This window comes from Lycorma delicatula, chromosome 5 (genome assembly GCF_047948215.1).
Source record: "Lycorma delicatula isolate Av1 chromosome 5, ASM4794821v1, whole genome shotgun sequence".
In the NCBI taxonomy this organism is placed as follows: Eukaryota; Metazoa; Arthropoda; class Insecta; order Hemiptera; family Fulgoridae; genus Lycorma; species Lycorma delicatula.
Genome location: NC_134459.1, coordinates 176,671,738 through 176,682,662, shown reverse-complemented (window position 1 = coordinate 176,682,662; position 10,925 = coordinate 176,671,738). Strand labels below are relative to the sequence as shown.

Genomic DNA, 10,925 nt, shown 5'->3' with positions numbered 1-10,925 from the left:
GCCTCACAACAGTTACCATTTATATAAAAGTTTCTACTGCGGATGTACGGTACGTTGCTGACCAATACTCCTTTATAACTAAATAATATCGACTGGGAAACAAAATTAATTCTTAACTGTCGAGGAAATTTAAACAATAATTTCCGTTGAACAGTTCAAAATTTTACATTCAAAACAACGTGAGAATCTACCACCTTAAATAATTTAAAAAAATTTTATTTATTTCTGTATTAATTTTAAATTCATTTTTTTCAGATAGCGGTTTAGATTTAGCAGCACAATTAATACAACAGGGACGAGATCATGGTATTCCCTCTTACACAAGATGGATTGAATTCTGCAAGTTAGGAAAAGTTAAGGATTTCAAAGATCTATTGAATTTAATGCCAGAGGATGCTGTCATTGATTTGCAAGCTGTCTACTTGTAAGACATTCATATGGTTTGTTTCATAAAAGAGATTTATTTTTAATCAGTGCAGCTTGTAAAAAAACTGATCCTAGCAATTTTTTCTTCTAATAATTATTTTAATTAAGCCTTTGAAAACCGCTTGATGATTTTTCGTCAGGTTCAATTCTCATGTTAAAAATACCAACTCGCGATTTTTCGGAATCTCATTTTATGCGAGAAAGACGATTTGACGAAATTTCGTCAGTGTCAAAATGACGTTTGCAGTGATCGCATGTTTAGTTCTCACGGCAGACAAGGCAGTCCGCTTGATAGAGGTAACATTTGTTATCGTTTAAAGTCGCACGTGCCATCGCAATTAATATTCGGATAATAACCAAAAATAATTATAATTTTAAACTTAATGACTGTTTATTTTTAGAGAATATTTAATCGCGTTCGTTGCGAAATACGTAAATGTCGTTCGTTTGTTATTGTTTATAGTCGGCCGTAAAATCATAGTTCATTCCGAGTGAAAAAGAATGTTTATTTTATTTATTTACTTTTTTTAAAGTACTGAATTTATTGGTGTGTTGCACACTACATTGTGAGCCGAGAACATTGTGCGTTTATTATTGTTTTTAGTAGTTTGTGACGTTCGCATCAAATATTACACTCGTTTCATCTTATTGTTTTGTTTTCTTTTTTCCGATAATATTTATTAGCCGGTTGTTATAACACGCAAAATGAGCCGTATATTTGGAACACCGACTGAAATCGATCGGAAACTTAAAAAAGTACAATCTGATAGCGATTTATGTACTGACGGTTCCGAAAAACTTAATTTTACAAATTTGACAAAAAATTATCAATTTCTTGTCAAAAATCATGAAATTTTCACGTTTAAAACAAAAAAGGCAACAATTCTAAAAATCATAATTCCATAATAAAATTGTTTCTTAATTTTTCAAACTCATTTTTTGAGGTTCTTTAATCTTTAGAAAAATTTTCAAATAAGGTACGACCACAAAAACATTTCTGGTTACATTGGTTTCATTGGATTTCCTACAATTTAAAAAAAAACTGGTAAAAAATATTGGTAATAAAAATTTTACAAATTTTTTAGCACAAGTTTGCAAATAGTCACCATAAGCCGGTGTACAGTTTTTTTTTTATCAACAATAAACATTCGATTTTTTTTTAACCGTTTCCAAAAAAAGGTCTGATCCTCAGAGAGTTAAACTCTAAAAGATTACTTTTTTAAATGAATTTCTTCTGTTGTGTATTGAAATAATTCCAGCAAATAACATATAGCAACACAATCCGATCGCCGTGAATTGAAGACATGTAACATTTTGAAATGCTGTCTATAAATAATATGCAGTGACTTCTGCTAAATACGTATAAGATGTAATTAATGCGATTGATTCACACTTTATTTTCTTAATATTATACCCTTGACTGTACTAGGTTTAGGATGACAATGAACAACTATTTAAAAGTGTACAGGATTTTCACATACAGAAAACTGTTTATTTTCACACATATTGACTTTGTACGTATGGAAAGTGGTTTACACTCAAATAATGTCATTCCATGGACTTCCATTAATCTACTTGTTCTATTTCTTCTGTTAAAATTATAATTATTTAAATTTTTTATAATTTTAAGCCTTACTATTAATTATTGTCACGTAAACAAATAATGAAGGAATTAAAATTGTCTCTTAATTATTGACTTTTAAAAGCTTTCATAATAGTTTCAGCTTTCCTATTCGTTATAGCTCCGTTTTGTAACAAAAAAAAAACTTATCAAATTTCATTTAAGTAATTGTAATCATTATAATATTTAGTATCGAATATTATAAATTATTAATTCATAATACGAGGTCTCAAAATAAAGTAATGAGACTTTTTTGGCAGCCAAAGTGGCAACACTGTAAAGCTACTAGTAAATATATTGTTATATGAACAGCTCATTTATATTAGGTATTAATATTTTAGTAAATTGTTGCCACGTGAAACGTAAACAAACTTTTCGTGAAACAATTTCTTTTTGTGCGTAACAAAAACGAGCGATACTAATTATGAGCAAAGTACGATCAGGTTTTCTATGAGAATGCTACTGTAACTTTTTCAAAATTGAAAAGGGCGTATGGAGATGACGCTCAGACACGAGCCCAAGTTTTTAGGTGGTTTAAAGCATTTTCAGATGGCCGGGAATCAACCCACCGGGTTGGTCTAATGGTGAACGCGTCTTCACAAATCAGCCGATTTGGAAGTCGAGAGTTCCAGCGTTCAAGTTTTAGTAAAGGCAGTACTTTTATACGAATTTATAATACTAGATCGTGTATACCGGTGTTCTTTGTCGGTTGGGTTTCAATTAACCACACATCTTAGGAACGGTCGAACTGAGACTCTACAAGAGTACACTTCATTTACACTCATACATATCATCCTCATTTATCCTCTGAAATAATACCTGAACGGTAATTCCCGGAGACGAAACAGGAAAAAGAGACATGGCCGGGTATCAGTTGCGGATGATCCACGCTCTGGAAGACCGTTAACATCAAAATGTGACGGCAATGTTGAGCGAATCTGAGACTTGATACGGTACGACCGACGATTAACTGTCAGAATTACTGCAGAACAATTGAATTTCAACCGTACTACAATTCATCAAATTTTGACAAACGAATTGGACATGAAAAATGTTTGTGAAAAATTGGTCCCAAAAACCTCACTGTTGAACAGAAAAACAACAGGGTGGAATTGTACTGCGATCTTCTAGAGCGAATTGAAACTGACCCTGATCTTCTAAAAAATGTTATTCATCCAAGATGAATCTTGGATGTTCGAGTACGACCCAGAAACAAAATGCCAGATCAAGGAGTGGTACACTTCAAACTCACCACTACACAAAAAAGCAAAAATGAGAAAATCAAACCACGCTAATTTGTTTCTATAATAGTAATGGCAATGTCCATAAGGAATTTTTGCCTACAGGACAGACTGTAAATCAATATGTTTACCGAGAAATTCTGGAAAGACTGCAGAAAAAATTTGCCCGTGTGAGACCAGCATCAAAAACATCTGGATGGCTGCAGCATGACAATGCACCTTGTCACACTCCACTCACAATTAATGAGTTTTTGGCAAAGAAAAACATTCCTGTAGTTCCTCGACCAACTTATTCACCTGACTTGAGTCCCTGCCACTTTTTCCTGTTGCCGACTTTAAAAAAAGAAACCATTTTGGAACGGTAGAAAACATAAAAAAAAAAAATGTAACCAACCATCTAAAAGATATTCCTGTTTCTTAGTTCCAACACTGCTATGAAGAGTGGGAAAACCGTCTGAAGTGTTGTATAGCTTCCCAAGGGAATTATTTCAAAGGTGATAGAGTCCATGTATAATTGGATTGTAAATAAAACGTTTTTCTGAACCGTTCTCATTACTTTATTTATAGACCTCATATTTTGCTTTAATCAATTTATTGCGTTCACCAAATAGATAAAAATCTTTGATCAAAATTATTTAGTTTTTTTTATTATAAATGTTTAAATAAGACTATTCCAAGATAGTTTATAAACATTCATTAAATTTAATAACAAGGCTAGAAATGATGCTTTTGTAGTTTTATTAACATTACTATAGTTACCTAATTTTCTTTAAAACTTGTAAAATAATTCTGTTTTCATTTATTATTAAATTAGTCTGAAGAGGATGTTGAATTGCAGCATATATATCAATAAACTACAGTATTTATCACATACGTACTTGAATTAACCCTGAAATAACATTTGAAGATGTTATTGCTTGATTTTTTAATTATTGTAACCAATACTGACACAGATCATAAATATATGTGAACCCCAATTGCACACATTGAATATAAATTTAATCCTTATAAAGAACAAATATGCCAAATAATTCAATTTAATTAATCGTAACAAATAAAAGGGGGGTTTAAATACAAAAAGAATTTTAAGGCTATAACTTTTTTTTTATCGAGTATAAAAGGTGACTTATTCACTATTCATCGATGTAATCTTTCAATTCTCTCTCCCTCATGAGCTTAACTGAATGGCTTGAATGACTCATAACCTTTGAATTGAGAGAAATACTTGTCTAAAAACTGATATTTCAATTTGAAATTTATAAAAAAACCTGATGTGAACAACACATGACTTCCTCGTATGCCTATTACATTATATTTACATTTTTTTTTTTAAATGAAAAGTACATAAAATTTTATTTCATTAAAAACTTATGATAGTTTTTCATTTTTTTTTTTTGTTATTATTGAATTATTCATCGTAATTTTTTTTTTTTTTTTACAATGAGAGGTTAATTAATTATTAATAAATCAATATATTTAAATTTAAAAAAAAAGGAGATGAAGTCTGATTCGAACCGATGTGCCTTCGTGTAAGATTGAATTATTTCATTAATTAAAATTTTATTTGGCTTTAACTCTGGAACCGATGAAAATAAGTACCACTTATGATGCATCATTGAAAATCTCTCAATGAGGGCATAACTGCAGTTACAAAAAGTCCAAAATCCAAATTTTTTTTGGACACTTTTGATTCAGTCGATTGCAATCAAAAGAGGAGGTGTACAACTAGATGTTACAACAGTCATACATCCAAAACTTCAACATCCTACGGCTAATCTTTTTTGAGTTATGCGAGATGCACACGTTACAGACGTCACACCGAAACTAATCAAAACGGATTCAGGGATGGTCAAAATGGATATTTCTGTTGAAATCTGGAAACTGAAACTTTTCGCAATCACAATACTTCCTTTACTTCGTTCAAGGAAGTAAAAATTGATGGTTGACAAAAATGTAATAACTATATGCTGTACAGCACTAATGTATATCTTTTAATGTTGACTATGTGTGATGAATAAGAAAGAAAAAGCTGTCAATACTACTTATCCCAGATTCAGATGTGCAAGCATTTTTCCAATGAGTTACTTTGTAAGATCAAAATATGAAAATTCCTGTTTACGTTTAAACTTAAAAATTTTGTCATTGTTATGTGAACAAAATATATACGATTTTACATATAAGAAATAGTTTTTCCTTGCTATACGGTTACAAAAAAAATCGTTATATATAATTGTAAATGCTGAAAATTAAGAAAAATGTTAACAAATACTACAAAAAAGAAAAAATATAAGTAAAAAAAAATTAACAAAATTAATGTATTTACAAGCGTGTTAAGCAGAGCGACACATTACACACAGAACAACAGAGAAAAATTAGATGCAGAAATAAATATTATAAAGCATCATTAATTGATAATATTTATAAAAAACAAAATTTTAAATTTAAAAAAGTAACAACATTGAAGCCTGTAAATAAAAATCACAGCGTTGATAATATCTATTAAAAATTTAATTAATGTAACAATTATAATGTAATCGGTTACATAATTTAATTTATAACGATGAAAGATATAAACCTTCCAACCGTATAATAAGACATTTAAAAAACCATAACTACAATAATGATTTTAATAGTTTGTGTGGCATTTATAAAATAGAATGTAATGATTGTGATGAAATTTATATTTGGAAGACTAACAGATCTTTTAAAGTAAGATTTGCAAAACATTTTAGATATTATAAAAACAAAAAATTGTGTTTTTCTAATGTTGCCGACCATCTAATAATGAATAAACATTTTATTACTAACTTAGAAACTAATTTGGAAATAAGTGAAGCCACAAAAGAAAATAATAATAAAAAAATTGGATTTAGAAATTTTATCATACATATAAATACAGACAGAAATTCAGCTTAATCAATTGCAAAGAGAATTTAATAATGATACTCTTATCAAAGCTGCTATAGATAGCAGCACTTTCTTTAATATTAATTAAAGGATATATCATATTAGTTCAGTGCTGTATTTAGTGGTTGGCCACAAACATGTAAAAAAAGTAATGTTTCAAAATTAAAAATGTAATTATTTTAATTAATTATTCGACTGCATTATGTCATATATGAATAATATTATGTTAAATATTTTATTAATGTGCAATGAAATTTCAATTTTAATCAACTGATAATGACGAAATTCCTTGAAAACGCTTTTGTTGTATTTATAAAAAAAGAAAAGAAAAAATTAATAAACTAAGGTAAGAGCTCTTATTGATTTTGTACTTTGATGGGTTATGCTAAATTTTGTTTATACTTTTGGTATGCAAATAGATATATATATCCAATAATTTTGTGCAAAAAAATATGTTACGCATTTTTCAAAATGCGATAAGAATTACAAAAGTGATTATGTGAAACTGGGAATTGTACAATAGCAGGCCTATAACATGCAAATCAAAATGTACTGATGTTCCACTTTCACTGGGTGCTGATGTTCCATTTTATTTTCAAACAGATATTTAAAAGTTAATATAACTTTAAATATACTAAATAATGGAATTGGAAATTACAATATAAATTAATTGTTTTTAAATGTTAGAACAAAATAAAACTGTTTATTAAAGAGGGTGAACACTCGGCAAGAAATTTAGAATTTCTGAGATTATTGTCATCAAAGTCATTGTCACTTTCTTGTTGTAAAGAAATAATAAATGATCCCATAGTATCGTCAATAATGTGTTCTAGTCCCGTATATTCATCTTCTGTTTCCTTAACTTTATCGCAATACACGTTTTAATTTTTTCGGTCCTGTTGGCCCCGCTTTATTTTCACATAGCTTTTGAACATTTTTGATATCAAAAGTTACTTATGACTTGCTATGTATCCTTTAACTTCTGACCAAACTATGTCGATAGGCCTTAAATCCGGGTTGGTGTTGAGGAAATTGGAGAACATCGTGCCTTTTTTTTTTGTAAAAGACATTCTCCATGCGATGGTTTCTGCTACCACGCCATCCCCTTCGTACCTAGCCTTATGGATTTTATCGGAGGTCATCTTCAGTACCTCCGCAATGACATCTTTCAGTCTAGCCTCAGCCAGAATACCACCGAAGCGAATACCACAAGCGACATTCCCATCGGTGTACTACTAACATATACTCCAAACAAAACACATCTGGCCAAGTCTCAAACAAGACTAAATGTCTTTGTAAGAATGAAGGAACTGAACTCTACATACCCGAAAGGTAAAAATGAGTTCGACGCACAATGAATCATAAAAAGCGACACAAAAACACTAACAAAATATAACAATGACAGTAAATAATGTAACATAATATAATCAACGAAAAAAAAATCTATAACCAAACAAAAACAGCAACAGTTGAGCAAACCATTAAACAAAATAACAATAAAAACAAACATAAACACAAAGAAGGAAAGTCCAAACGGAACATCAAACCCCTTCAGCGATCCTTTCTTTCGCCAAATATGTGACAAAACTTTCTACGATCGCCCATTCAGCCCGGCTTTTCCAGTTAACAAGGACGCATTAATGCGCAGTTTCTCCGTGCGCATTAAGTACCTTTCATAGTTCATGTCACCAAACACTTGTAAAGTCATCTAGTCCTATTGCAGGCTTCTCACGGGGTTTGTATTTTATTTGATTAGAGAAAGAAGTCTCCGTCGGATTTTTTGGCTATTTCTAGTGCCGCTTTTTCTCTTTTTTCACTAATTGGACTGGGATCGCGACACTCCACGTGCAGCTGCTGGCTGGTCTTTCTTCACATTTTTTTACGTGAACCAGGTGTTTATCCTCTTTTTCCGACTTCGGAAATCAATCGCCTCCTTGTTTCATAAACTCATACGCACTATTTATTATTTCCCCGGCCTGCTGTTTTATTTTTCACTCAAAATTATAAAACACTAAAAATACACAACCGATTACAAAATGTGACTGCATCTTGTCAATCAAAACTCAAAAAGAAACGGGATTCGCGTAAATGTTTTTACAACAAATACAGAACTAGTTAATTAGATTATACTCAAACATTCAGTAAAGTAAGCTTACGGGTAACTATTTATTTTTACGTTGTACCGACTGTATTTAAAAACAATGAGCACAGCAAACAACATAAAATATTATGCTGTTTATACATATAGTGTAAACAGCAGAATTAGAAAATATTTAAAAGTAATCCATAATACAATTCAGTAACGTAAAATAATGAGTTGTACCTTCATGAAAGCAGCGTACATACTATAGCTGCAATATAGAATATTGTATCTTGATGATTCTAAGAAAGGTAATTCTTTTTCTGAGTTATAATACTTGGCTTGTCCGTGTTTATTTTTACGTAAAATAAAATCACGATAGATTATAAACTATGTTTATATACGTCACACAATTATAATGTTAGTTAATTTACCGTTAGTCTGTTTACGCGATTAAAATAAGCCTACATTTTATAACGTTTAAAAATATACCGTAACATTTCTTTTTACGGCAAAATCACTTAATCATTTATAAACTATAAACAGGAGAATTAGAAAATATTTAAAAGTAATCCATAATACAATCCAGTAACGTAAAATAATAAGTTGTACCTTCATGAAAGCAATTTGCTTCCGTATGCGGAAACTAAAGTGAATGTTTTCAGTATGGAAAACAGACACTGAACTAGCCATCGTAGTTCAAGATTCATTGCGACACCTATAATGAATTAAAGACTCGTGCTGCATCCCTATAATAAACGGATGCCTGTTGAATAGAGAGGACTTATAAACATAGTGGATTCCTGTAGACTGGTAGCGCATTGGATTATGCAACAGGTAGATCTGTGTTCCAAGATGGCAATCAGTGTGTTATTAAAAAAAAATATATGTTTTAGTTGTTTAAATTATGTGTCCTTTATATAAATTATTAATATTTAATAAAATTAACTTATTTGTTTCTACGTTTAGGTAGATTTTAAGCATCAAACTAGATATTTCTAAACATCTTCATCTATATATTAAATTTATATGTATTAAGTTAAAATCAAATAAAATAATAAATCTATTAGATTTAAGCGATACTTATTTTCTTGTCTAGTTATTTTATTGATGTAATGGTTATTTTATAACGAAAACAATCGGTAAATCGTTTAAAAAATATAATGTTTAATGTTATGTGAACAGGAATGTATCTGATGTAGATCTGTTGCCCGGATTGTTGGCCGAACAACCTCTTAACGGCTCAACTGTCGGTCCGACACTGACGTGTCTGCTGGGGCAACAATTTGAATTATTACGCACAGGTGATCGCCATTGGTTTGAAAGTGAAATGCCTCCATCTGCGTTTAAAAAAGACCAACTGAAAGCAATAAGAGATAGTTCATCTCTTGCCAGAATAATTTGCGATAATAGTGATAAAATGAATGCTGTACAACCAAGGGCATTCATTGCTGCCGATCCGTTTCTGTAAGTTATTCTTCTTATAATTTTCATTTTTATCGTTACCTTATAGTTTTAATTTTAGTTTTGTCGGTGTGAATGTGCACATGTATTTATTTTTCCGGGTCTTTTATATAGATTATCCAAACAGCCATTTACTTATCGCTGAAAATAATCTTAAACGAACAGATCGCTATTGTCTTCGACTCGTTTATTTTGAGCGTCTTAATAAAACGCTGCACTTATTATCATTAAACGTTTATTATGCTTACGTATAAAAATTTGTGTAAAATATAATATTATCTCTTGACACTTACAAAATATCAGAATGAGTGTAAAGGTAAAAAACGGGCTCTCAGATAGATAATTGATTTGCTTCCGTTAATATGAATGGTATTGACCGATATTTAGGAAATTAATTATTAAAACTTATCCATCACAAGTCACCGGGAAATATAAGAACTATAACGTTCTTTGATATGGATTCAGAATATAAAGTTTAAAGAACAGTGATAGGGTAGATAATATAAAGCAAGAAGTGAGTAGATTGAATATATTTACGGCAGAAACTATTAGGAAAATGGAAGTACGAATAAAGTTTTTGGCCTGTGAGTTAGAAGAAGAAAGTAGGCTCAAAATAAAAAACAGAAATACGGGAGCATAAGTAATAAGAAAATAGCGTAGAGAATGTGTTATTATGAGTAAATTAAAAATATTATTTTATTCAGGATGGATTCAAAGCCAAGCCTGTTGCAATAATGCAGGTATATATGTCAACTTCTTCAGCCGGATGAAACGATATATGAAGAAATAAATGACCTAATCAAGTGTGTAAAAGATTATAATCTAGTAGTAATGGTAGATTGGAATTGAATATTCAGAGAAAAAGAGAAAGTAGTTAAGAAATAAAAGAGGAGTTACAGTTTATTTAGTATTAAATAAATTACTGAAAATTAAATAAATTAGAGAAGTATAAATTAGTGGTATCGTTAACACTAGTTTACCAGAAGTTTTAGTATGAGAAATACGGCTGGAAAATCTTCACTATAGCAAAGAGACAGTTATAGCAGATTGCATGAATACGAGGTCTGTAAATAAAGTAATGAGACTAATTTTTTTTGGCAGCCAAACTGACAACACTGAAAAGTTACTAGTAAACATATGGTTATATGAAAAGCTGATTTATATTAGGTATTAATATTTTTAGTCT

At 30.3% G+C, this 10,925-nt stretch overlaps 1 protein-coding gene across 1 annotated transcript in view; it reads left to right on the top strand.

Annotated features, from left to right (window-relative positions):
- Window positions 1-10,925, top strand: part of LOC142325614 (uncharacterized) — a 169,800-nt gene that overhangs the window by 111,191 nt on the left and 47,684 nt on the right. The window contains exons 11-12 of the mRNA XM_075367581.1: window positions 256-424; window positions 9,461-9,742. Of these exons, the coding sequence (XP_075223696.1) occupies window positions 256-424; window positions 9,461-9,742 (451 nt within the window). The remainder of the gene's footprint in view (window positions 1-255; window positions 425-9,460; window positions 9,743-10,925) is intronic.